This window comes from Rhea pennata, chromosome 1 (assembly GCF_028389875.1).
Source record: "Rhea pennata isolate bPtePen1 chromosome 1, bPtePen1.pri, whole genome shotgun sequence".
NCBI lineage: Eukaryota > Metazoa > Chordata > Aves > Rheiformes > Rheidae > Rhea > Rhea pennata.
The window spans coordinates 52,705,909-52,733,746 of record NC_084663.1 but is presented as its reverse complement, the minus strand read 5'-3'; the positions used below and the strand labels follow the sequence as shown (position 1 = coordinate 52,733,746).

At 34.8% G+C, this 27,838-nt stretch overlaps 1 protein-coding gene across 1 annotated transcript in view; it reads left to right on the top strand.

Annotated features, from left to right (window-relative positions):
* Nucleotides 1–27,838, top strand: part of NUP205 (nucleoporin 205) — a 51,829-nt gene that overhangs the window by 6,696 nt on the left and 17,295 nt on the right. Inside the window, exons 4-24 of the mRNA XM_062585990.1 lie at nt 787–931; nt 1,918–2,077; nt 3,601–3,829; nt 5,298–5,462; nt 6,215–6,390; nt 9,486–9,602; nt 11,064–11,201; nt 12,384–12,534; nt 13,252–13,457; nt 14,910–15,092; nt 16,312–16,362; nt 17,014–17,223; nt 18,029–18,128; nt 19,781–19,918; nt 20,168–20,357; nt 21,437–21,557; nt 22,099–22,180; nt 22,658–22,822; nt 24,955–25,079; nt 25,992–26,106; nt 26,702–26,851. Coding sequence (XP_062441974.1) covers nt 787–931; nt 1,918–2,077; nt 3,601–3,829; nt 5,298–5,462; nt 6,215–6,390; nt 9,486–9,602; nt 11,064–11,201; nt 12,384–12,534; nt 13,252–13,457; nt 14,910–15,092; nt 16,312–16,362; nt 17,014–17,223; nt 18,029–18,128; nt 19,781–19,918; nt 20,168–20,357; nt 21,437–21,557; nt 22,099–22,180; nt 22,658–22,822; nt 24,955–25,079; nt 25,992–26,106; nt 26,702–26,851 — 3,117 coding nt within the window. The remainder of the gene's footprint in view (nt 1–786; nt 932–1,917; nt 2,078–3,600; nt 3,830–5,297; nt 5,463–6,214; nt 6,391–9,485; nt 9,603–11,063; nt 11,202–12,383; nt 12,535–13,251; nt 13,458–14,909; nt 15,093–16,311; nt 16,363–17,013; nt 17,224–18,028; nt 18,129–19,780; nt 19,919–20,167; nt 20,358–21,436; nt 21,558–22,098; nt 22,181–22,657; nt 22,823–24,954; nt 25,080–25,991; nt 26,107–26,701; nt 26,852–27,838) is intronic.

The following is a 27,838-nucleotide window of genomic DNA, read 5'->3' as shown; positions in this document are numbered from 1 at the left end:
ACACTGATCTGAACCTTTATGTTCATATTTTATTCATCCAATGCAAAGCGGAGAATAATTTGAGGGTCATTTTCTCTTATGATTTACCTTCTCTAAATATCACTGAATTTAAGAATAGTTTAAAAATAATTGCGTATTAGTTTCTCCATAAAGCAGTGTAATAGATGTTGGTTTTGCAAAACCAACCGTATTTGTATCAAAATCTGAAAACTGATCCGTAAGAAATCTGGAAAGTGACACGTGCTTTGTGTGTAGAAAAGTGATTTCAGTGTTATTAAATTTGATCAATTAGTAATCATTATTAGCTACTTTTTGTCTTTTTTGTTTTTTAGTTCATGATGGAGATAACTTACTTATTGTCACCTTTGAAAAGCCATCTTGAAGTCAACCTCAATTTCTGTTTTGAGCTTGAATTTCCAGTGTAAATTCAAACAGAAATATACGTTTTATATGAAGAAAAGATACTTTGCTGATAGTCAACTTGAACTGATTGTTAAGATGAGTAAATATCAATATACAGATACCGTTTGGACTAGGATATTTACGGACTTGCACCTCTGTTTCTTTTAAATTTGTGGATGTTTCCAGTAGTCAAATACAAGTTTTAATGATTAAAGCACCCAAAACATCTGTGATTTCTCCTAAGTGCCCAAAACAAATCAAAGTGATGGTGAATAATCACAGTTGCTTTGAATGCAATTTTTATATTTTTATTAGAAATATAAAAATACAATCAGTGTACGCCTTCGAATTTTGGTGACCATTCTGTGTATTTTCATTCAATAGGAGAGCACCAGCAACCTCATTTTCCTGGCCTTACAAGAGGTTTAGTGGCTGTTCTCTTGTACTGGGATGGAAAAAGATGTATAGCCAATTCACTGCGAACCCTAATCCAGTCACGCCAAGGCAAGACATGGACACTGGAACTCAGGTCTGTATTAAAGTGAGCTGATACATTAAAGAGCTGTCTGTTCTGACTGCTTTTAGGACTGATAAGACTTGAGGGAATCAAAATATTCTCAAATTTGCTTGTTTCCTGATAACCTCCTGCTGGCTGCTTTTGTGTTTCCTTTTTATTTTTAACATAATATTCTTCTTTATCTTACATATATTTTTAATGGTTTATAGGGGCATTTGTTTTATTTTCAATTCATTTATACTTCTTTACTTTTTGGCTCTGTCTTTCTTCAGATATCCTTCCAGTCAATGTAGCTCTAAATAGTACTGGTTACTTAGTAATTCAGAGACTGGGTTTCTGCCTCTACTGTGTTGTCACTACCTTTGTATAGCAGAACAGAGGGTTGTTTTCCTGCCTTTGCTTAAAATGGATGCACTATTTACTGGAGAACATAATATGCATATGTGACTTTTTTTAACTATAAAAAGAAAAAAGTACCCACTGCTCGCTTCTAATGTGACTGCTTGACTAGGAAAAGATGTTACAGTGAGTATTACAATATACATGTAAATTCTGTAGCATAACCAAAGTGATCACTTTAGAGCTAGTTCTGCCACTCCAGTAGGATAAATGTAATGGTGCAAATGTCTCTGTTAGTGAGAAAGAGGCATCTGTAGGCTGTGAGCAAATGAGTTACATGCATCTTATACATAATACTTTTGTCCTTTTATAGAAATCTTAACTAACCATGTTGTACTCTCCTCATTTTCCATGTTCTTGAAACTCGTGTTTCTCAAGAACTTTGTATCCATTCAGCATAATGTTTTGAGAGAGAACTGTATACTGATTTGTGATGCATATTTAGTTGCTTTTTGTGCATGATGAAATTATTCATGATGTAATTATTCATTTTCTAGTAGATAGCAGATAAATTTTATGGGATTCATTATTTTAGACTTTTTCCTCTGTGACTGGAAATAGTTTGATTAATTGTTAAATTTATTTTCTCTCCATTATAGTCAAGAGTTGATGACTATGACGACACGCTTTACAGATGACCTAATGGAGCAGGGCTTGACTCAGAAGATCCTCACGCTTGTGTCTCATATTGATTTGAGCAATGAATTTGATAAACTCCAGAGAGAGCGAGGGCTGGGCAGTGAGAAACATCGCAAAGAGGTAATGGAGGCAATGGGTATGAACAATCTTCCAAATCACTGCAAAGATTAAAATATAGTTATACTACTAAGAGATATGGGGTAACCTACTTTTTTTTTAGTTTCTATTTTCTACCTTTGCAAGCTCTGTTACTGTCTGAGGCATAATGGTAACTGCTCTGCAGGTTGTACTTTACCAATGTGGGATTCAGATTACTATAAGCTTTTTCTGTTTTCTGCTGCTTCATAATACCAGGGCATACTCTGTCTTTAATAAGGAAGTATAATCAAGGAAAGTAAGAAAGCAAATCTAATGTTAATATATAGTGCACTTTTTCTTTTCCAATTTTATTCTAAATGCTATAAATTAAATCATATACTCTCAGCACTACCATTACTAACACCCTTGGAATAAAAATAGAAAATTAAAATTAAAAAATGATCAAAATAGGATGAAACCAACTCCAGTCAGGTAAATGATTTATTTTTTTCAGTAATCCAATTTTGTTATTATGACCGGAAGAATCTCTAATAGTGAGCAGTGAGAATTACTTGAGAATAAGTTCTCATTTCTATACTCCTGGACGCTGACTGGGACTAACTGCAGAATATATCAGTAGTAGGAAGATTTTAAACAATAATATTTTAATTTCTGAGCTTTCTTCTGATTGTGTGAGAGTTCTAAAAATTATTATGGGATGTAATTGGCCAGTTTGTTTTCCCCCAGATAAGGAGCTAGTTTAAAATTTTTGCTATTACTCTAAAAACCGTGCAAAAAATATCCATTTCATGTGCCTTAAAATTCATTTAGCGCTTAATGTTAGAGGATTTTTTTTTTCTCCTTTTAGGTTGACTGTCATATTCAGAAGCCCCCTCAGTATTCATTAGAACTGTTATTCATCAGCACTGTAACAGGTTGCCCAGAGAGGTTGTGGAGTCTCCTTCTCTGGAGATATTCAAAGCCTGCCTGGATGCAACCCTGTCTAACATGCTCTAGGTGACCCTGCTTTAGCAGGGAGGTTGGACTAGATGATCTCCAGAGGTCCCTTCCAGCCTTACCGATTCTATGATTATTCTGCTGGAGTTCATGCACAAATCTGTTGCTGTGCTGAACATTGAAGCACTTTTCCCTTTATCACTGTGCATATAATTTTAATGGAAATAGAATGCTGATACCATTTTATTTTTATTTAAGCAGACACAATGAGTATAGATCAAGAATTTAATTAGAAACTAATAATTCAGATAAATAAAATAACATTTTCTAAAGATGACTATGAAAGGCCATTTTAATGACTTTTTTTAAAGAGATTCTGTACTTGAGCTTTTACTGTTTTCAGGAGACTAAAAAAGTGGTTGAAACCCAGTGTGGAAGAAGAAACAGAGTTAACAAATGAAACGTTCATCTTTGCTTGAAGACAAGTGATTTCAGTATAACTGTTAGGAAAAGACAAACTGATTATTTTTGAGAGTTATGTACTTAATTTGCCACAGCATGCAATATTTTGCCAAATAACAAAATGAAAATCATCTGTTTTTTTTAAGGTTTCTGACCTCATCAAAGAGTGCCGCCAGTCTTTGGCTGAAAGTCTCTTTGTCTGGACCTGCCAGTCACCACTGAGTAAGGATGATACTCTAATCCTCATAAGTTACCTGGAGAAAGTAACAGTGGAAGCTGACGGCTCATTGGATGGTGTGAACTTGTCTCTTCTCATGGCTCTACTTTACTGCTTTGATGTCAGCTTTCTAGAACAAGGCACAGAGGATCGTGAAGGTAATGCTGGCAAGTTTCCCAAGGAGGTTACATCATGCAGATAAATTGTTATTTAACTAATTTTGCTGCTGCTACAAAAAACTAGATTTTTTATTGGAATTTATTATAGTAAAGCATAACACCTTCCTAGAATTTATGTGTTAAGCAACAGTTACCTTTTGCAGAGGAGCAGAATTGTTTCAGTATCAATCTGAATAAAGTTTACACGTGAATACTATGACAATAGATGCAAAATACAGTATGTGGCCTCAGGTTAATTTGCTGGGGGAGAGAGAGAGTGCCTAAATACATAACTGTCCTTCAGGAACTGTTGAGCTTTGATTCTACCTTACATGCAATGTTGTTGTTGTTGTTTTTTTAACTTGACAAGGGGAAGTAAGTTGCTGCATGTCAAAATGTGTAATAGGTTTTGCAACTAAATACATAGGATTCAGTAAATTCTTCATACAGTCTGGCATATCCTGGCATTCCTGATAGGGCACTTTAGCAACACACTATACTTTGCTACAAAATCAGGTATTGTGCTGTAGTTTCTAGTTTCCAGACAGGTCTTATTTACCAGCTCTCTAGCCTTGCTGCAAGTGCTGAAGTTTCCTTTTCATTCTTTCTCTCCCAGCTAACTTTCTGCCCAACTGCCATTAGCTCTGCCTTAGCCCCTCTCCTTTGCCTTTCTAAAAAATATTGGGTACAAAATGTCTCACATAAAAAAGCAGGTCAGAAAACATTTTAAATTGTTGTTTGTCAAGAATATAAGTGTTCTGCATATTTCTTTTAATTAAAAAAAATCAAGAGTTTGAATAATTATGTGTTTGTGCTGTGCTCTGCATGTGACTACAGTTCGCTGAAATTGCAAGTGCCTTAACTTTCTTTGTAGACTGAATAGGAATTCTGAAACTTTCTCTAGAGTAGCTAGTTTAAGTAAGAAAACCTTGCAACAAGTTGTGAGACAAGGAGATCCAATGATTAGAGTTTCATATTTTGAAGTGCAAGGTTAATTTTGTTACTTCCAGTGATGTTCCGCTTACAGATCAACTCACACATGTTTAGGTGCCTGTGTGCAGGTGTACCTACATAAAGTAGGTAGAAAGATCTAAATTTCTGGTATAGTCCCTAGAACAATCCAGTTCCTCATGAAGCGTAGACATCTGAGTCCATCTGCTTGTTGATAACTGAATTTAACTGTCTTAATCTGAAAGCTGTTACATGTGTCCAGAAATTTTAGTATACTCTTTATTATTGCTGCTTTATGAATGAATTCTGGTAAGTTGCAGATAACTTACATTCATCTATGAAACTAGTTGTTTGCCATTAGGACATTGGAATGAATCATCTGATTAAAGGGCAGCAGAAAGCTTAAAAAATAGCTATTCTGGGTGAGATAACTTCTGTGTTTTGGACTAGGATTTTGTGTATTTGTTTTCACATTTATTTACTGGGTGTTGGTGTTGGATTTCTGTTGTTTTTTAAGATCTGATGCACTGGCTCCCTCTACTAGCAGAGAGACAGTATATAGCAACAATACACACTCGCCTTCAGGAATCTCAGTCATGGAAACTACCAGGACTGCAAGCGACTGTTAGATTAGCCTGGGCGCTGGCATTACGAGGAATATCCCAATTATCTGATGTGACAGGTAAATTACCCTAAAGTGTAGTTGCTGCAGTTTAGTATTCAGAGCTTGCAAGTGCTGTAAGTCAAAGTATCTATTGGCTTTCCGAAGCATTAGTAATTACCTTTATGATAAAAGTGCTGCTGACAAACTTCTTTAAAGCTTTCTCAGTATGTGCGTTTTGTTATTGAGAATTGAATTGCCATGAAATGTGCACAGACTTAGAAATATTTACTGTTTGTAGACATTAATCCTGCACAGTGTTTTCCTGAAGTGAAAGAGATTTGAATGTTGTATTGAAAAATGTGAAAATGGTATTTTAGCAGCTTTAATATCATTTGAAGGCTTAAATTAAGAGGAGCTTTGTGTTTATGACTTTTTGCCTCTGCAACAGTTAAACTCCAGTATATTGAGAGGGTGAATCTATTTGCTTTCTTCCTTTGTATTTTTCAAACTTCTCAGGTCAGAATTGAGCCTACTCCAAAATATCTTTCAAAGGATCGTATAGACTTCATAACTTTTCTAATTAAGATTAGTTTATGATTCTTAGTTCACAGCCTTAGATTTGATCAGATAAATTGTTTATGCACTTTAACTCTGACTAAATAGGAAAGTCCAGACCATCACCCTGTGTTAACATGTCTTTTCTAGTTGGGTGTTCTTCTGTGTAGTGGAAGAAACATAGCTGATAGAAGCCTGTCAATTTGCAAGCTAGCCAGGTATTTTGAAACACATGAAGTAATTCAGAATTTTTTATCTCCATCTTTGTTTTCTAGCTCTTGCAGAATTCACCGAGGCAGATGAGGCGATGGCAGAGCTAGCAGTTGCTGATAATGTCTTTCTTTTCCTGATTGAATCTGTGGTGGGGTCAGAAAATTTCTACCAGGAGGAATTTTACATTCGCAAAATTCATAACCTGGTCACAGACTTCCTAGCACTTATGCCAATGAAAGTAAGTTGATTATGTGAATAGCACTACTTGAGAAATTTGAGTATCTTTTCCAGATGTGTGAAATTAGGACAGCTAATAATGTAGGTGCAGATATCACCCTGAACTAGAGATTTGAGATGCTGAAGTTTAGAAACTTATTCAGTTACGGAACTGATACAGTTTGGAGTTTGTTTTCCACAGTGAAGTGTTCTAAAAATCAAAATCTACTTCAGCGTAGTGAGATTTGCAAAGGAAGGTTTTGTGATAGTATTGTCTTGGTTTTGTTTCAGATGCTTAAAATTTACATGCATTCTCGTGTTGATGGTGATGCAATGTATGGGTTTGTTTTTTTCTGATTTTTTTTCTCTCTTTGTTACAGACTCTAGCATAATCTAAATTCGCTGGCTTTTTGTCTTTTTTTAAAAACTAATCTTTTGCATATTTAAGGGAAGGGATTCTACTTTTTCTTCGGTGGTTTAAGATGCTGGTAAAATGAGCTGTGCTTTTCACTAGAACAGCAAAAGTACTGCAAAAGAAAAAAAAATGTTTGAAGCAATTGCAGAAGTTTCACTTGTGCAAGGCCGTGTCTCCATGCATTGAAAATTATAGTTCTATGCAAATACTTTAATTGATGGGGTACTGTTTTGTGAAATTTATTGTGTTGAACTGTAATCTGAGCTGTTTAATCACTTTTTTCAATGTGCAAAAGAATATAATTTTTTTTATTCAGTGTGAACTGGCAGAAGGAGAACAATGTTTGTAGGAAAAACATTTTCTGAGCCTTAAGAATCTTTCTGAGGGCATATACAAACATGTTGTAGACAGCCTTTTATTTTTAATACTAACTTATTTATAATATGTTGGTCTTGCATGTTGTTTTCTAAATTAAAGCTTTTTAACCCCTAATATGTCCACAGAACAAGTATAAGTTCAGTTCTGGCAAGTTCTTATGAATTAGAACTTTTCCAATGTATTTCTACTGCAATGGCTGCCTATATGTAACACTTAACAGAGTATGAAAGACTTTGGACTTCCTTTGAAGGCTGCATGTAATAGTGTTTTCTGTAATACAGACAAAGCATCTCTTTGGAATGAGGTATATTTTAAGAAGTCCCTTAATCAAGTGCAAACAGGTTTAGAACTAGGAACTTTCAATGCAGTAGTTCTTCATTGGATAGCATTTCTTTACCAAAGTGAAATATCACTGTAACGATACTGGGTTTTATGAAACACTTCTAAGGTGGATTTTGGGGTGAAGGCAGAAGAGATGGAGACTAACCCAAGTAGAGGTTGCTGCCGTGTTAGGTTTGGAGCAGATTTCACCCTGTATCTCAGGTATCCCACAGGATTGCACCAGCTGCCTGAAAATCCCAAGGGTGTTTGTCTGTTTGTTGGTACATCTCTTTTTCATCATGACATTATGGAATTAGAGGCTTTTTCTCTGGGAAGTATGTTTCCTTCCCATTTCTTTTTTTTTTTTTTTCTTTCTTTTCAGTTTGGTTCAGTTCTGCAGTTGATTATAGCTAATACCCAAAGATGAAGAGAGATTTACATTATAAACACAATTTTGTAATACAGGATGTATTAAAAAAAAAAAAAAAAGCCAGTGGACTTTTGCTTTCCTGTTCAGCAGATGCCAGTACCAGTTGTCTGGAGAGAAAAGATTTCGTTAGTAGATAATTAGGATATATCCCTAAGAGGGAATTTTTTGTCCAGCTGCTGTTGCTTAGTGCTTGCCTTATGTGCTGAACTATGTCAAAAGCACGAATATGGATATTTTATTTATCTGTTTGAATGCCTAGTCTTTTTATGAATCCTTCTAAGATTTTGTTCTAAGCAGTACAATATGGTCAGAAATTAATCATGTTGTAATTCTTTCTATTTTAAACTTATTCTTTTTGAATCTAAAATTTTAGGTAGGTAATTAAAGTGTCTGCTTTGAAGGATCCTTCCTGTTCATTTTTTTGATGTACATATAACCTTTGTTCAGTTTTATTTAAAACTGTGAGTCAGTATTTTATTTAACTCTACTGTATGATTTTGACACTTATGCTGCTTGTCAATGATGATTTGGGTAAATCCTTTGATTAATTGCCTTACATTCAGGACTCGATCATTAATATTAGTAGTTTAGATAATATGTGTTACTTCATTCATCAGCACTTACTTTTGTCTGTGTATTGATATTTTGTGAGTACCGATTTGGCTAGCTTGCTCTGACCCTCTTCATAATTTTCTCCATTTTTTTAATTAACTTTTTTTGATGACTCACAATTATTTTGCTGCTCATTCTGTTTTTCCAGACTAAGATACGTTATAGACCAGGGATTGGTCTCTATTGTGCATCACCATGTTTTAGTTCTTGGCATGTTGAATCAGTTGCTTATTTCTGTTTCTTGTTTCTCAATGTCTGCTTAGTAAGTAAAAATAACCCTTAGCTTTTCATCCCACAGCCATTTACTTTCTTTAAGCTTATTGTGGGGTGCTTTGTCAAAGGCTTTTTGGCATTTAAATATAGAGGTCAGCTGTTTTTTGTTTAGCCTTTATTTCTTTATTTATTTATACACAGAATTCTAGGAGACTGATTAAGGGACATTTTCTGTTTACTGTTGCAGTTGCGCTTCCCCTCCCATCTCTGTTTAGCTATTGTATTTATTGACATGTTGTAATACTTTCACTGCAGCTTTCCTGAGACCAAGGTAATCACATCACTCCAAAACTTTTTAAAAGACAAAGAAGTATCTATAAGTAGAAGTAGCCTTAAATAGCTATACCTCTAAAGGTGCAATCCACAGGTCTATATACAAAAAACATTATTCCACAGTGTTTCCCCTGTTTCTTTTTACTCTCTGTGGATACTGATCTAATATGTTTGTTTAAAGTCTAGCCAGCTTTTCTGGCTTTCAAAGTAAAAAGAGGGATAGGAGGCAGCATTTGGGGCCAATCCAGAGGAAATAGTGAAGTCAGTGGGGAGGAACTCTTACGATAGCCATTCATGGCTTTTGCTATGAACTGAGGGCCTTGGTAAGTAAGGAAGTGATTGAATATATTTTTGTTTTGTTCCATTGTTAGCTAAATATAGACCAGTGTTTTTCTCCACTTCATAAACCGTGTAGGTGAAACAGCTGAGAAATCGTGCTGATGAAGACGCTCGCATGATCCACATGAGTATACAGATGGGTAATGAGCCACCTATTTCCGTTCGGAGAGATCTGGAACATTTAATGCTTTTGGTAAGCACTGCTTTTAAATTACGTTGGCAAAAAGTGATTGTGACTTTCCTGCTTTATCAGAAGATCCATATTTGAATGATAACATACAGTGCTGGGTCTTGCCCTTTTTCATTAAATGGATTTTTTTTCTTAAATACAGACTTCTTCTATAACTTTTAATATAGAGGAATTAATTTACTGGTATGACTTTTGATGTTAAAAAAATGTCAGTTCATTCTTGTTTTGTATGCAACTACTAGACTGCTCTTATGTTGAAAAATTATTGAGCTGAAATTATTTCACAAAATAGACATCTAAAAATTAAATTATAGCTGTAATAGTCTTGTCTTAAACCATCTTATTTTAACATAACTTAGAAATAAGAATTTTAAGAATATAGGCTATCACAGTTTGTAATCTGATTGAATGAATGGAATTTCAAAACCCCTTTGTTAATCTGGACCTTAGTGATTACACAATATTTATGTTTCTGCAGCACTCTTCAAAATTTCTACCTATTTAGTGTGGGTAAAGCATAATTAGGTTTTAGGCTTTTTCCTCTACTCTTGGCAATTATTAAGAATTGAAGATACATTTGTAAATGGAATTTTGAAAGACGTATTTATACTTTTTGTAGAGTACACTAGGCAAGGTGACCCAAAAGGCTGATGTTGGAAATGCGAACAAATTCTCTATTTTTTTTTTTTTTTTTGGTAGAATTTTGGCTACATTTACAAGAAGGGTCTTTCTGTTTAGGCCCTGCTCCCTCCTCTACCCGCAAAGAAAAGTCTTTATGTTTATTTAAATACTAATTATTAACTGTGCTTTCCGAAAGAGCCTTTATCAGAAAACAGATTTGCATATTGTACTAGTGTATTTTGTATTTTCTGGTCACTAGTAAATTGAAAACATAAATCTATTCCCCCATAATTAGTGTGTGTATATACAAGTGCAGTTTTAATTATAGGGTTTACTTTTCTCTTTTGCAAAGGTATTCTATTAGGTTATATGACATTAAAAAGATTATAGTGGAATGCTTTAAGTAAACTGCAATAGCTCAGAGGTATATAGTAAACTTAAATGAAGAACTATAAATGACATTTATTCTGAGAAATTGTATGTTCACATAACAGGTAAAATTTCTAATACTGATACTAGCTAATATGTTTTTAGTCAATATAGCAAGATACTCGAACGGTTATTTAAGGAGAAATGCCACTGTTTGATAGCAATGCTTTTATCTATAGCAGTTAGAAGGTTTCATTTATGTGTGCATTTTGAACTTTCTCTGCCTGTTGTTTGTTCTGATGTTGCTATACAGAAGTTGTAATTTTCAAAGAGTTTTAAGGAATGGAGCATCAGCTGTGAGATGCTTTACACCTACAAAATGTTTAGCTTATCTAGAAGCAGTGTTCATTGTTGAAGTAGTTTTTTCTTCTTTACATAGCTGATATTTTTCTGTCATCTTCCTTTCTCTAATAGATTGCAGAATTGTATAGGAAAGATCCCTTTAATTTGGAACTTGCCATGGAATATTGGTGTCCGTCAGAGCCTTTGCAGACATCTACCATCATGGGGTCCTACCTTGGAGTAGCTCATCAGCGACCTCCTCAGCGCCAGGTTAGCTAGACTTTCCAATTTTTCATTTGTAAATAAAAGATTTAATTTTCTTGAGTAATTACTGGTAACTTGAAATTAAAGTCATAAACATTGCAGCCTGAAGCAATAACAGATTCTTCGGTTTGGGGAGTTTGATTGTGATTTTATGTTTGTTTTATTTTTAAAGACAAGAAAGTTTAGTATAATTTTGGTATCATTATTAGAGCTACTCTCTAACAAGATGTTGTCGTGTATTACAAGTGACTTACCTGAGCGTGTCTTGTACTGCCTACTGTGGTCATTGTTACTTGCTGCAAAGGAGCTACTGCCAGTCATTCATGGTTTTCAATAACCTTAGTGATAAAAGCCTAAGCTCTCGTTTAGGCCTGATATTGTTACAGTTGCTCAACGAATTCTGCTAACAGTATTCTGTGTTTTCTGTCTGATGACTGCTGTATACCTTTTTGATGTAACTGAGGAGTAAACTTTTTAAATCATACTAAAATCATATTTGAGAGAGAGATACAGTATTTTTATGGGCAAAAATCTACAAGAATATTTTAATTATTTAAAGGCCAAAGATTATAACACGTGAAAGTCAGACTTAAAATTCGAATGAGAAACCAATTCAAAGAGATAAAGCAGTTGTTTCAAAACTCTTCATAAGGAGGTATACTGTCAACCTTCTTGACAGAAGCTTCAAGTGCTTTTTGAAGCATTATCCAGTGTTAGGCAAAAACTAGCACAGGATAAACTGGACACACCTTGAAACCCACCTAGAATACAGACAAGTGAATTTGTGTCTGGTGCAATCTGGAGACCTCTTAATCACATCCTGGGAGGAGCCACTGTATTTGTGAATTACTGTGTAGGGGTGTGACATGCATACTCATTTCAGTTCCTCCAAACCTCAGAGATGTGTTAACAATTCCATTGTACAGAATTGTGAAATGAAGTAAGTTTTATCACTAGAAATATTGAAGTGGACAATTAGTATTGTTTCTTTGCAATAGTGTGAGTTATTTTATTTTGTTTAGTTCTTCTTCAAACAACAAGTGAAATGGAAAAGGCCAATCTACAACTTTCTGAGTTGTGATTTCTCCCCCTACCCATATTTGATTAAATTAAAATCTACTTTTCTTTGCCTGTTGTTTTCCTAAAATTGACTAGATTTTTAAAAACATCTATTTTTATGTTTTCTAGGTTGTCTTGTCAAAATTTGTTAGGCAAATGGGAGATCTACTTCCATCCACAATTTACATCCCATATTTGAAAATGCTGCGGGGACTGGCTAGTGGGCCTCAGTGTGCTCATTACTGCTTTAGTTTGCTAAAAGTCAATGGCAGTAGTCATGGTAAGAAAAGTGACGCTTCAACTCTTCTTCAACTCTTTTCCTTTATAAAGTAAGAAAAGTATAAAGATTCATGTGAGAAGAATTTTGGTTTCTTACTTTTAACACTACATTATTGAGATGAAGATGAAATTGGAAGATTTCACTTGGAAATATAACCTGGATAAAAAGGCTGATTATGTAATTAAATGTCTGAGCACTCTAGCAAGGAATTTGCATAACCAAATAATGTATTTTTAAAAAAGCTATTTCTTAAGAAATATGAGATACAAAACATCAGTTTTGTTCAATGTAAAGTATAAAAATGGGTCGTGTCTCAAAATCGTGTGTATTGTAGATATAGTTATCTTTCCTGAGCTTGTTTCTTCAGAAGCATCTCTTTGTTCTGTTACTGCTATTTTGATACGTAAGAGATGTTGATCTGTCTTGGGTTTTGCATTAGTTTTGCATTGATCAAAATGAAATAAGTACACTTTAAAGATGTAACTAGTGCTACAAATGTTCTGATATATAAAATAGTAAACTTTTTTGTATTGACTTTTCGTATTAGCATCTTCATGTCTCTACAAAAATTAGAACCACCAAATTCAGAAACAGTAGGTTAGCTTCAAACTACTTTCTCCTCTGGATAGGGAAGTTTGCGTTTTAACTTTAATCAGCCTGCTTATCACCCAGTGAAAGAATTAAAAAAATCTTGTTATCTGTTTGTTGTTTTTCTAGCGGAAAACATCCAAGGAGCAGGTGGCAGTCCTGTCTCGTGGGAGCATTTCTTCCACTCATTGATGCTCTATCATGAGCACTTAAGGAAAGACTTGCCAAGTGCAGACAGCGTTCAGTATCGTCACCTGCCTCTCCGAGGAATCACACAGAAAGAACAGGATGGATTAATTGCCTTTTTACAGCTCACCACTGTTATAATTAATTGGGTAGGTAACCTTTTCTTTGTTTTTCTTTGTTAATACATCTTTTCCTGCAAAACATCATTCGAACTAGCTTTTTCATTACGTTTATGTTTGTCCTTCAGCTGTAAAGTTCACTTGACTAAAAAAGGCATGTAGTGCAAATTTGCCTATCAGTTATTTTATTTGAAGTTATTTTATTTTATTTATTTGTGAAGTTCAGACACATAGAAAACAACAGGAATAGCTGTCATGCCCAAAATACAGTCACTGGCTGAATCAGGAAGAAAAGAAACCTTTTCCTGCATTTTCACTGTTGCTGATTTTCCTGCTTTCCTGCTGCTTTGCCTGTTGTGGAGATGTCTTTTAGAACTGAGATATATTTAGAAGAAATTACAATAGAGTAGAGAGCTTAAGGCATTTGCATTTAATTATGAGTTAGGAAAAGCAAAAATAACAACAGAATTTAAAGAGAAATGACAGAGAATTTGCAAGGAAAGTGACCAACTGTGAAACTTGCCTCCAGAGTTAGATTCAGAATGTCCCCAAACTAAAAGGAAAAGTATAGCAGGAATTATGTGTAAGAGAAATTCCTAGACAATAAAGCTGCAATACAGACCTTGCTAATTCTGAATAGTATGTTCTTCAATTTACTCACCAAAGCCTGCAGTTTAACAGTTCAGAGGTTTGAAAAGTACCGGCATAAAAGTTCTGTGATGTAGTCAGATGGCCTTTGCAAATGTAGAACAGATCAGTGAAGTGATGAGGCGTTTTAGAAATTATCATTTTTTGATAGTGATTTTTTTTTCCCTTAAAACCAGACTAGTTCATAGTGTGACTTTGTAAACTACCATGTTAGCACTGGATTATGCGGAAAATAACTCTTAACTCATATCCCTTGGCATCATGAAACAAAAACATGGTAGGAATTAATTTTGTGCTAGGAATGCAGGGAACTATCGTTAGATGAGACTAGAGGCTTTTTCTTGTCCGGTGGTTCATTTGGAAGTTTCAAACGAGCTTACACTAGTGATGACCCTACTTTTGAATTTAAACAATTCCATCTAAGCTCCAAATATAATTTTAGGTTCGTAAGCGAAACTGACAGAATCTCTCTACCAAAGCTTGAACAGGCTGTCTAGATTGTAAGCACTTGACCATGTTTAGGAATACGTCTATGAATGCGGGTCAACTAAAACTGTTATAAGAAATTTATTATGCACACAAATTTTCTTTATGAATAGGCACAATTTTTGTATAATTTCAGCCACAATTTTTGTACTTTTGAATCATTAAATTGGATTTTTGTTTAAACGTTAAAACTGTGCTGTGAAATGATCTACCATTCTTCCAGTGTTTTGTGTACTCTCAAGTAGGAAAAATTCTCATTGTTGATCCTGAATTGTGAATTACAGATTTCAAGACATTAATAATTTTCAAAGTAATAATGCACCTTTTGTTTTATGTTGAACGCTACAGAGTGAGAACGCTCGCTTGGCTCTCTGTGAGCACCCTCAGTGGACCCCAGTAGTGGTAATTCTGGGGCTTCTGCAGTGCAACATTCCTCCTGTTCTGAAAGCGGAACTATTGGAAACTCTTACTGCTTTTGGGAAATCTCCTGAGGTAGCTGCTTCACTCTGGCAATCCCTGGAATACACACAGGTACTTTAGGATTTTCCATGTCTAGAACTATAGCATCTCAGCCTGAAATTGTCATTATATTTGAAAGCTAAATTTTTTTTGCATAATATATTGTCTTTTCTCCAAAATGTTCTTGTTTCCATTGTTGAATATCAATTTTCACTGCTTTTTTATTTTATTTTTTTTTAACTAAAGTTGAAATATTATTGTATATGTTGCTTGGTTAATGCAATTTTTATTTTGAAACGATTTTTAAAATGGCAGTATGTTTTTGTGTCTCAAAGAGCTCATCAGCCATGCTTAGTTTATATAAATATAGGTTTTCTAAGTGACTGTTCTGTGTGTTCAGCACTTTTTTAAAAGATATTTGTCATCCATAACAAGTGTTTCACGCATTCAATAATTTTGTTATACTTTTTGTGTAATCATATTCTTCCAGTGTGAGTGATGCTAATGAGAGGAAGTAACTCTGTCTAGAAAGCTGTAGGCATGTAATTTGCAGAAGAAAAAGTTCATTATAAGTTCAAATATACAGTTGCTGGCAACTGTATTTTTGGCAAAAACGTTGCCAGCTTTCTCGATTAAGATGGTAAGCAACAGATATATGGTAAAAGCTCCAGCTTTTAAAAATATGAGTTTTTTTTTCCTTCTTTTGTCTTGATACCAGAGAGAAATTTTAAATGGGAGTCCTAAAGAAGATGAATATCAAATGAAAATGCCCTCTGTATTGTTAATTCAGAAATCATAATGGAATGGAATTATTTTCTAGTATATGTTATGATTCAGACTATTTTCTCTTTCATTCAGAATAACTTGAGGCACTTGAACTACAACTGCTGGGTTATTGTTAATTACTAATAAAAAGATCCCGATAATGTAAATAGTGGTGTTTTAACCACTCACTACTTTTTACTTTATAGTTTGTGATATTCCTTAAAGTATACTGTTGTAAGAGATAAAAAGATAAATGTCTTTCCCATAGCCAATGTAAGAGGAAAATCATTAATCTGGAAGGATTTCTGATCTTTGTTCATTTCAACAATAAACATGATGCAGATCTTTGAGGATATAAAGTACAATATATAATCCATCTTAACTTTTCAGCTTTTAAGAGGATTTAGGAAACCTCTTCTTACAGCTAAAAAGTGATGTTTACCTTTTAATTCTGATAGAAGTGATGGAGATGCACTTTGATTATGTGAAATGTATTGTTTGTGTGTTTTCTCCTTCTGTTTTGAAGCTATTGCAAACAGTGAGAACTCCAGGCCAAAGACAAGCAATTGGTGTTGAGGTAAGGGTATCTCTTTCCCTCGGTAGACTCCCTGGTCATATACAGTTCAGAGGAAAATATAAAGAGGCTGCACCTGCTGTTGTGTCTGCAGGAGACCCTTGGAATAGGAGTTACCTTTTCTCTGCTTCTCAAGTTACTCTCAGGTCTGCTTATAATTTCTGTAAATTTTATCCATTTATGAATCTAATGCAGCTTCCTCCTAGTAACAGAGCAGTGTTTAGACTTTCAATTTCCTTATGAACGCTTTTTATTAAGGTTTTGTGTTTTGTTTCACTGTTTTTAATCATTGCTGTCTTGGACTGCAGCAGCACGTATATATTGAATAGAAGTCGTATTTGTTACGTCTTGGTACAGCTCACTACCTGCTTAATAAAAGTGGTAAATAAAAACAGAATTCAGTTAAACATTGAAGCAGACCTTTTAGGAACTCAGAAATGAATGAACAGTGCATTGTTAAACTAAAATGACAATGCTGTTGCTTCACTGCTTTTGCTTTGTTTGTGGCATACAGTGGACAAAAATGCAGCAAAGCCTGTGCTATAAATAATTCACAGAAGATGCCTGTATCTTATTTGTTCTCATGTATTTCTTCCTTCCACAAAGTCTTTGATTTTTTTTTTCTCTTTTCACTTTCTCCGCCTACTCGGGAAGGTTGAATTGAATGAGATTGAGTCTCGATGTGAGGAATATCCTTTAACTCGTGCCTTCTGTCGACTCATCAGCACACTAGTGGAGAGTTCATTCCCCTCTAACTTGGGAGCAGGTCTCCGCCCACCAGGCTTTGATCCCTATCTGCAGTTCCTCAGGGACTCGGTATTTCTTCGATTCCGCACCAGAGCTTACCGAAGAGCTGCTGAAAAAGTAATTTTTTTTTTGAAAAATGTTCTTTTAGGATGCATGGACATATATCTAAGTTCCAATGATTTGCCATTGCTTCTGTGGCTTAGATCTATTGTTTGAAAACTGTGCACTAGCTTAATTTTGATGCAGCAGAGGTAACCTTGAGCAGTTCAAGGTGATTTGATTCTTCAAGCAGGTGACTTCTTTTTTTTTGTTTTATTTTTAACTCATGGGTCATCAGGCTCTATGAACTATTTACAGGAAGTCTGTAAAAGAATCTTTAGATTATGCATTCTCTGGTAAGAGTTATTCAAGCTAGTTGGCTAATGACTTCTGAACCTCTATCTCATACTTGAATCATCAAGTCAGATTTGTCCTTTTCATATTTTTACTTTACAGCGTATTTCAGACTTACTGAACCAAGGAATTTCAGTTTGCTTTATAGTGCTTTTGGTTGAAAGCTCATGCTAAACTGATCCTGCAAACTATTAATTTTACACTTATTAAAGACTGTATTGCATGTGGTCCTTACTATATTAATATGTATATTATAAAACAGCATAAAATAGGCAATTATTCTGTTTAGTATTCCATTTTATTTCAGAAATGAAGCTTGACAGTTCACATTGTTTGACATGGCAAATTACTGATGTGGGATTGTGTTTTATAATTAGGCAGTCATTCCACATCTCTTACCCAGTACATTATTGCACTGTTCATTGTATTCTGTGTCATCTTGGTCTTTTTTGTTGAAGTATCCATCATATTCTGCATGTGATATTTATTTTCATTTATTTGTTTGTTTGTTTATTGTGATTATCTACAGTGGGAAGTAGCTGAGGCAGTTCTGGAAGTATTTTACAAATTGCTGCGAGATTATGAACCTCAGCTTGAAGACTTTGTGGACCAATATGTGGAGTTGCAAGGTTAACTTGTTCATTTGTTCACTGAAAACAAAAAAATCATGGCTTGCTTTGCTCTTGTGATCTTGTAAATATTTTAAGTAAGCTGATGAAAAGCTAGACCAAGACTCTTAGATAGGAAGACATTCAGGAAATGACCATATACTATAGGGAGTCATGCTGCTGAGTCAGTAGCACTTCATATAAACTATTTCCTACTTTTCTAGCTCTGCTGGGTGAATGCCTCCCCCCAACACACACACCTTGTACTGCAAGTTTACTTAAAAAGCATCATTTGACACTTAGTTTTGTTCTTGGACTTATTCCTCTGGGTTTCTTTGATCTGTATCTGAATCACCACTATATTCACAGGGCTAGCTTACAGATAATAGTGCATTTGATATATCCTCTAATATTAATGTAACTCATCCAAACTGGAGCAGTTAGTAGCAGTAGAATTATGGTTTTGAAAACGTTCGGTTCTAGGCAACTGTTCCTTGAAAGGCCGAAGTAGATGGCAGTTGCCTCACTATAGGGAATTTAAGGCTCATATGAACTCCACTTGTGCTGCACATCTTTTTTCCATTAGTGTGAAATTTCTTCTTAAAAGTGGATGCAAATCTGATGCTTATTGATATACTATAGCATTAGATAGCCATTAGAACCACTTCTTCAGTGAACAGCCACTTAAAATCATACCTCTCCAGTAAGCTTGGCTCAGTCTGGAAGGTCCCTATGCCTGTACTTCGACAAATGTTTTTTTGGGACAGTTAAACGGACTCGAGTCATTTCTAGTAGCTGATTCCTGTGCTCACCAGATCCTTCAGCTTGCAGGATTGTTTTTGGTTTGCATAGATTGGAGAAGTGGGTTAAAACCAATCTTTTTGACTAGATACATTTCTTAAACTGATATGCTGTGTAGCCCCACAGTTGCATGACCTGGTCTGGCATGTGTGAGGGGGCAGCACAAGCAGAGAATGAATAGGAGGAGAAAGAGAGAGGGAAGGAAGTTGAGTAAGGTGTCTCTGATGCAAACCCCCTCCCCCCCCCCCATTCTGATTCTCATTTGCATGTTAAAAATTATTCTGACTGTTAGCCTCTTTTTATCCACCATAGTTTACCAAAAGACTAGATAAACCAGGAACATTAATCTTGACCATGGTCTTTGAATTTCAGTCTGATAGTTTCATTTTTGCCTAGGACATTGCAATAGAATTGAAAATTTCTGTACACTGTGAGCAGCAGTGTCTCAGTGGAACTTCCCAGCTTTGATTGCTGGAAATACTTCTTCATTCATATGGGGTCTTCACATAGGTTTTGGAGGATGTAACTTTTAAGTTACTTCTTATTCTTGCAAAACCATTTAATGTAGCTCAAATATGGTTTAAAGACCCATCACTGATTTGAATTCAGGATCAGATCTACTTATAACTGTTTAAAGTTGAGATTCTGCTATTGGATTTTTAAGAGTAATGATAATTGCCCCTACTATTCTTCCCAAATGTTTATTTGCTGCCCAAATGTCTTATGAGTAAGAAAGACTATGAAGATCTTGTATGAGGTTTCATTAATTTAGATGCTGTTGGCAACAGCAAGGACTGTTACTTTTTCTAATGCAGGCTAACTTATGTGATAGAAGTCTTCTATTAGCTAGTAATTCTTTATTCTGTCTTTAGGAGAAGAAGTAATAGCATATAAACCGCCTGGATTCAACTTGATGTATCATTTATTGAATGAATCACCAATGCTGGAACTGTCCCTTAGTTTACTAGAAGAGGGAGTTAAGCAGCTTGATACTTATGCTCCATTTCCTGGTATGTGCCTCAAGTTTATTTTTCATGTGAAGCTGAAGTGCATCCTAGTTAGAATTTCTAGCTGACATTGCCTGTCTTCAACTTGCTCTTGTTTGTCTTGCCTACAAAAACTGTGTTTTGGGGGAATTCCTAGAAGTAAACAGACAATTTCTATCTTGCTGCAAGACTTGATGAATGGGGTTTATTAATGTAGCCTGTTTGTTACGTAACTGCTCTTATATTTTTCTTATGGCTCTTTGTACACTGCAGGAAAGAAACATCTAGAGAAAGCTGTAGAGTATTGCCTTGCACTTCTCAACCTGGCCTTACAGAAGGAGAGTGTTTTTATGAATCTCTTGCGGGAGAGCCACCTTTCTCTCATTGTTACACCGCTAGAGCAGCTGCTTCAAGGAATCAATCCTCGCACTAAAAAGGCAGATCATGTGGTGAATATTGCTAGGTACGCACAAAGTACTCAGGAGTTTTGGAAGCACAGAAGTGATTGGGTCCTGGTCCTTTGATTAGGTTTACCCAACTAATGCTTCTGTCTGTACAGAATATAAAATTGGGCTGGAGGAGCGGCGGGCATCTTCATAGATGGCACAGTCTGTGTTTATTGGTACGAGATTGGGATCTGCATTTGTATTTTTTCATTTTGAGATTATTTTTCTCATGATTTCTTCCAAGTTGCCTTATGCGCAATGATTCTCTCGCATGTAATTTTCATCTTGCCCCAGCCTTTATCATAGACTGGGAAAATAAAACTTCATTTGGTGCTATTGACCGCTTTAATGTTTTACAGTATTGTTCATTAGCTGCTGTAATAAAAATATCAAGCCAACAATCTGAAACTCAGTTTCAAATGAAGAACTATGAAACTTTGATTTCTACTTGGCACTGACACCCTCTGCTTCTGTTTGGTTTCATAATAACTTTACTTACAGACAAGCAAGGATTGATGAGTAATAGAATTGGCTGCATAAACAAGCCATGAAATTCTGGCATGTAGTGTACTAAAATGAAATTCTCTCTGTATCTGTTTTTTCCTCTTCTGTTTACCATGTTACGTTTTTTCATGTAACAGTAGTTGGGAAAAGTTTTCAAACAAAAGTGTAATTTTTTTCAGATGTTCTTGATTTTGTCTTGCAAATGTTGGGCATATACAGTAGCTGATTTTGATTAGTTTTGCTCTTCAGCAACGCTGATTCATTTCTCTGTCATCTAAAGATATTAAGTTTCTCCACATTTCTTCAGTAAGCATGTGACCAGTTTAGCTTATTACAGTATTTGAGGTAGATGTTGGATAAAAGAAATGATAAAAATTTTAGAAGCAATAATTATCCCTGCACATCTCCAATGATAGAGAAGTGTTAGGTGCTTCATGCAGAATGAAATTTTGTTTGCAGTTTTAAAAATTTCTTATGTAAGTGAATTTGTAATTGTTTTACCTCTAACATGTAATTTCTCATCCTCGTGTACCATCTTGGAAAATTTAAATGTCCAACAATTTAATTTAAAATAATCTTGTATTTTTTGAAGGTATCTTTATCATGGAAGTAGCAATCCTGAACTCGCTTTTGAAAGTGCCAAGATTTTATGCTGTATTTCTGATAATTCTAACATCCAGATAAAGTTAGTTGGTGATTTCACCCATGATGAGGTAAATGCCATTTTTTTTTTTTGGATTTAGGAAATGATAAATGGTGGAGAAATTCTGGTATTCCATAATGTTGCTTTAAAGGATAGATTTTTTTAGATGAAATGTATTTAAAATTATACTGTGTTGTATCTCTATGCACCTCCAAAAAATCTTTTACTGTTAAAAATGACTGCTTCATTAATTGAAAGCATACAGTTATAAATGGTTTTCAAGAAGGAAAAGGACAGCATTTCCTGATATACTAAGACTTTTTCTTCACAATATAATCTTCTACCTGTGAGGATAATTTAGCATATTTAACTAAAGTAGATTTCATATTTCAATTTCTTTTTTTTGTTTGTTTGTTTGTTTTTTTCTGTTTAGTGACTTAATTGCTGGTCTATGCTTAAATCAGCTAAGACTCCATCAACTAGATTAACTTTTGTCTAGAACTTCCATTTACCTATATGGGGGGAGGTATAAAAAGAACTGTTATTTCATTATTCTTCTATACTCTCACTTAAAAGTCTTTTAATTTCCATCCTTCCATTGCTGAATGCAGAGTATAAGTCAGAAGCTGATGGCTGGATTTGTGGAATGTTTGGACAATGAAGATGCTGAAGAATTAATTAACCCAGAGGAGGGTATGTAAAAGACTAAAAATTATTTATGTTGTTGTCTTTTGCATAGAATGAAATTACTGAAAGTGACATGAAGGGCATCTGCTGCTTTTAAAGCAGTAATAAACCAGTAAAGCTTTTTTTTTGGGGTGTGTGTGTGTGTGTGTGTGTGTGTGTGTGTTTGTGTGTTCTTCTGTTCATTCTGTTATGGGACCAAAGCAACAATATGTTTTGTTAACTTACGTTATGCCCATAGTATGATAAACCAAACAAAACTGAATCTGTTTTCAGCATAAAAGTATTTAACATTGTTCTGAAGGTATTATTTAGAGCTGTATTGGTGGTAATTTGAAATTTTGGGATTTTTGGATTTGAAATCTTGGATTCCTATATAAGTCGTAACCTTAGCTTTTTTGCATTTACCCTGAATGCTTTGAGGATTCTTCCAAATGAATTGCTTCATTTCATTGTTCATCTATCTTTTTTGTTTTATTAATCAAGAGTTGGAACCTGAAAAGAGGCGGGCACAAATCCATCATGAAACAAGGATCCACATTCTGAATCTTCTGATCACCTCTCTTGAGTGTAGTCCTCCCAGCCTTGCTCTGTATCTCTTGGGATATGAACTAAAGAAACCTGTCAGCACCACAAATCTCCAAGACCCAGGTATGAAGAGAAAAAGTTGGTTGGGTATTTATTCAGTTCTGATACAAGCGCTGAGAAAATGTACCAATAAATTCATGGGGAGTAGCAATTCCTCTTAATGTTAAAAGTAAGAAAGCAGGCCTTGTTCTGAGCTTCAAAAGATGAATTAAAAATACATATTGATACCCAAATGCGTATTGCATACATATTGCATAAAATACATATTGATAACCAAATTGATACCCCATATTTTAATAGCTTCAAGATTTGTTCCTTTGTGTAAATTGGAGAAAATAGATGTTGGAACAGACTTGAAATTAGAGTTGTGGGGAAAAACACTAACTGAAAAAATGAAGTATTAATTTATATACTGTTTTATGCACTGTAATTGTATCTACAGTGCAGAGAAATTGATTTGATAATCCAAGAAATCCATATGTTTGACAACTTGGGACTCTACAAAGCAGATTCCTTCTTTGAACTAATTATACTACTCCAGCTCCAGCTTGTGTTTAATTATATAGAGAAGAAGAACAGTTTTGCTGTTTTAGTAGTATAGAAGAAAACCTTACAGAGTATGCGGGTTTTTCATTCTTACCACTATGTATATTCACATATATATAACTTACATCCTAATAGCAGCCTTCCAGTACCTACAAAGGTTACTGAGAAGACAGAGCCAGGCTCTTGACAGCAGCGTATGGCACGAGGATGAGAGAGAGGCGGCATAAACTGAAACAAGAGAGGGTCCAATAAGATGTAAGGAGAAACTTTTTCATTATGAAGACAGTCAAGCAGAGAGGCTATGCGGTCTCCATGCTTGGAGGTTTCAAGACCCAACTATATAAAGCCCTGAACAACCTGATCTCATAGCTAATCCTGCTTTGAGCAGGAGGTTGGAGTAGAGACCAACTGAAGTCTCTTCCGAGCTGAATTAGTAGACTCTTTTTCTCAACTATTTTAAAGAATGTTTTATAGGAACATATTTCAGGTAGATTTGATTTTTAGCTATTTAGAGAAGAATCATTCTTGTTGTTTTTAGATTTGTATTGAATGTTGTGGCAGCAGCAGATTTTAGTCATTCATAATTCTAAGTGAAGAGAAGATGGGACCTAGATTTCTAATTTGAAAAACATGTTTTAGTCACTTTATGTATCACAAAGATGCGAAAAAAATGCCAGCGCATTTTTTCTTCTGCAAAGTAGCCTGCAATTGCAGACAATGTTTTAGAAATTTTGAATTATAGAATACACGTATCTCATCTGCATGCACACGCGCGCGTGCGCATACACACACAGAGTATTATAGGATATCATGCACTATGTCAGTGATAAAGGCTATCTTTGTCCAAAAGCACTGAGTAGGCCTTTTGCATCTCTCGGAATTATCACATAATAATGCAAAAAAATAATGGCTATAAGCCATATGCCGAGAAATATTAATCTCCTACTAAAGCGCAAATTTATGGGACCAGAGATTATTTCCCCTCTAACAACTGCAGTTGTTCATGCTTTTACTGCTTCAGGATATCTTACTTGGCTCACTAATTAAGGAGTTAATTGGCTAAGGGAGGAATGCAAAAAGATAGAATTTTGATTTTAGTATTAGAATTTCTTGCCTTCTTCCCTTGTTTATAGTGTCTGGGGTCTTTATGAGTAGTACTTAACAAGTAGCCATTTTGTGACTAAAGACTAATTAAAAACTCTTTTGAAATTGTCTAATGAGTTTCCAATTAAAGCTTGTTAAGAAGAGCAAGAATTCACATTTCCATTTGATTCATCCAGTATATTTTAAAAAAGTCAACTGAATCTTTTTTTATAGAGCTGAAGAGAAAGCTCATAAATAATTTTTTTGATTTCATAATTTGTCCACTTTCACCGATGTCTCAGAATCCCACAGACTAGGTGTAAATGGTTTGATTTTTTTTTTCCTGAAATACAGCTTACCGTTTTATTTCATTAATACAGAAGATGATTCAGCTTACCCTTTTATTTCATTAATACAGAAGATGATTTGCTAGATATTTTTCTTGCTGCTTTGTGGAACAGTGTAGTGCAGCGCGAAGTATGTGAAGAACTTAGTTTCTGTAATCCTGTATATGTAACCTATATATGTAAATCAAGAATGCTAGGACATTATTTTTGTATTTTAAGGTGTCCTGGGTTGCCCACGGACATGTCTTCATGCTATTTTGAACATACTGGAGAAGGGTACTGAAACGAGGAATGGTCCCACGGCAGTTCGGGAATCTCCTCATCTTGCAGAACTATGCTACCAGGTATTCAGTGTGTTTCCTGCTGGTGGATAGTAAATGTAGAGTCTAAATAAAATTAGCTACCTCTTGGTTAGTGAACACTGATGATGATGTTGATAACAGTTTTACTTTAGAATGCATCTGTTAGATTTTTTTTTTAATTACATTCTATTCTACCCATTTCTATGTGAAAACATACTATCTTCTAAAAGCATAGTAAATGAAAAGTCTGTACTCCTGTCGGAACTTAGAATTGGGATATGCTTATAAAACTGACAATCTAAATATTTTTGGTGTACATTTGTGTCTCTTGTGAACCTGATGTTTTGGGTTGTTTTTGACATTGTTGGGTTTTTTTTTTTTTAACTGTTGTTTGCCAACAAGATGATAAATAATCGCAAATAACTCAGTGAATTGTCATTTTTATTCTGTAGCAGACACAAATGTAAACTCCCAGGAAAAAAAAAAAGTTGAATTAGATGCATGTGCAAAGTTAGCTGGTGTTTGACCTTAAATCATGTAATAATAAAGTTATACAATAAAAAATTAATAAAAATCTGTGGAATTTAGAAAGGACTTCAAATATAATTCATTAAAATGGAAAAGGCCATACTTTTGAAGCAAAAAAATTAAAGATGGTATTTCCTATCTTGGTGAATGTGAAGATTGAAGAAGATATCTTTGAGTTGCACAAACGGAAAGCCATGAGCTATATAGTGTCATGTTGGGGGAGAGCTAGTCCTTCAATGTTACAGTTCAGTGCCTGTTGTATATGATTTGTTCAGCCTTAGAGTAAACTGATGGGAAACTTACTGTAAATGTGGATAATATTACTTCAGCAGAGAAACAGTATTATGCTTCTTCTAATTTGGTGGTTTGCCTGTTTGTTTTTTAAATAAGCTCCAGAAATAAGTATCTACTGTTTTTGATTGTCAGGTGATTTATCAGTTGTGTGCATGCTCTGATACATCAGGTCCAACTATGAGATACTTGAGGACAAGTCAGGATTTCTTATTCACTCAGCTGCAGTACTTGCCATTTTCCATCAAAGGTAATTTTGTACTAAAATGAGATTTACTTAATATTAAATATATCCTTTGAATCCCTAGGAGTCATACAGAAACGTATGTAGCATTATTAGACTAAATTAATTACTGCCTCTTTGCTGATTGTTTAATTCTGCAAAGTTCGAACTCTGTGTATTTAGAAAATTCATAGAGCTAGTGTTGAACTTTTGTAAAAAAGTATGTTAGTTTTGGGGCCCATCAAGTCTCCAGAAGCAAATCCTAATCTGTATTTTAATTTTCATTGTGGTTTTGTTAGAGTATGTTACAGGAGAAAATGTGAGTTTTTGAAAACTAAATTAGTAGATTTACTTTTAGATGATTTGTTATGTAACTTAAGAATCTAAATTAGATGAAAATAGAACATGAAGACTCTTGAAGACCCTGGCTCAAGTCTTATCAACTTCAAAGTTGTAGTTTATATTAGGTAGATGTCTGATTATTTTCATTGAGATTATAATTGAACGTGTAATAAGTAATGATGTCCCCTAAAAGCCTTTTCATGCAATAAATTATTTCCTTGAAGCAAGCAGTATTACTTATGTTCAAATTATAATTACTGCCTTATCCCCTCCCCACCAGAACATGAAATTTCAACATTGAACCAAATGTCATGGCTGATGAAGACTGCAGCTATAGAAATGCGAGTGACATCACTGAACCGCCAGCGCTCCCACACACAGAGACTGCTGCATCTACTGCTTGATGACATGCCTGTGAAACCATACTTGGGTAAGCAGAATTTGTTGTGAAGGTAAACAAACATGAATAAGTGGAAGTATGAGAAAATTTTTGAATTTGAAGTCTTTTCTACATAGGCTTGTGACAATTCTTTTCTAGTTTTTGAGAACATTTCTGTTACTAAGTCTGGAACTGCCACTGGAGAGATGGGAAGAAAGGTGATGGTTGTAGACTCCAAAGTGAAAGAAATATACGCATCTTTTTGCTCATCAATGCTTTGTTTTGTTTTTGAAACAACTCAATGTATAGACTGATACAGAAATAAATTTTGTTTAGAGAGTAGGAGAAGGGAATGTATTTCTTTAAAAATGGTCAAGTTATGAAAGGTTTTATTTTGGGATGCTATCCTGAGTTTTTTCTGATTCCAGCAGGTGAAGGGTCTTCACTGGTAGACAGTTTTAGACAAAATTTTCTCTCAGTCATATCTTCACACTTTTTTTTCATATTTTCAAGCCTCTCTTACACAGGATAGAAGCTACAGGTTAATTTGAGTTTTGACACTCTATCATCACAAAAATGCTCTTTCATCACAATGTGACTTACAATCTATTGTTACATAAAAAGAAAAGAATTCTAAAATTTCAGAGTAGAAGTGAATCAAGGAATATAGTCTGGGGCGATAAAAACCTTTACATGAGGAAAATAAACGGAGCAACTGGAAAATATTGTAATACTGTGGTAGCATGGAACTTTCCCTCACTTTTATAGATCTGGATGCTGTCCTCATCCCTGTGGCGAATTGACTACCAGAAACTGGGTCCAGACAGCCTAGTGATTTTACAGTGTTCATCCAACTGCAATTATTCATAACCCAGCTTTTGTGGGTGTTCTTTTTAGGCTTTTACAATACTGTCTAATCTGTATTTGATAATTGGCTAACATCTACTAGGTGATAAGTGTTGTTTTCATTTTTGCTTTCAGTCAAGGCTGTGTTTACATTAACGACTTATACATGAGAGGTTTGTCAGTATGTGCTTT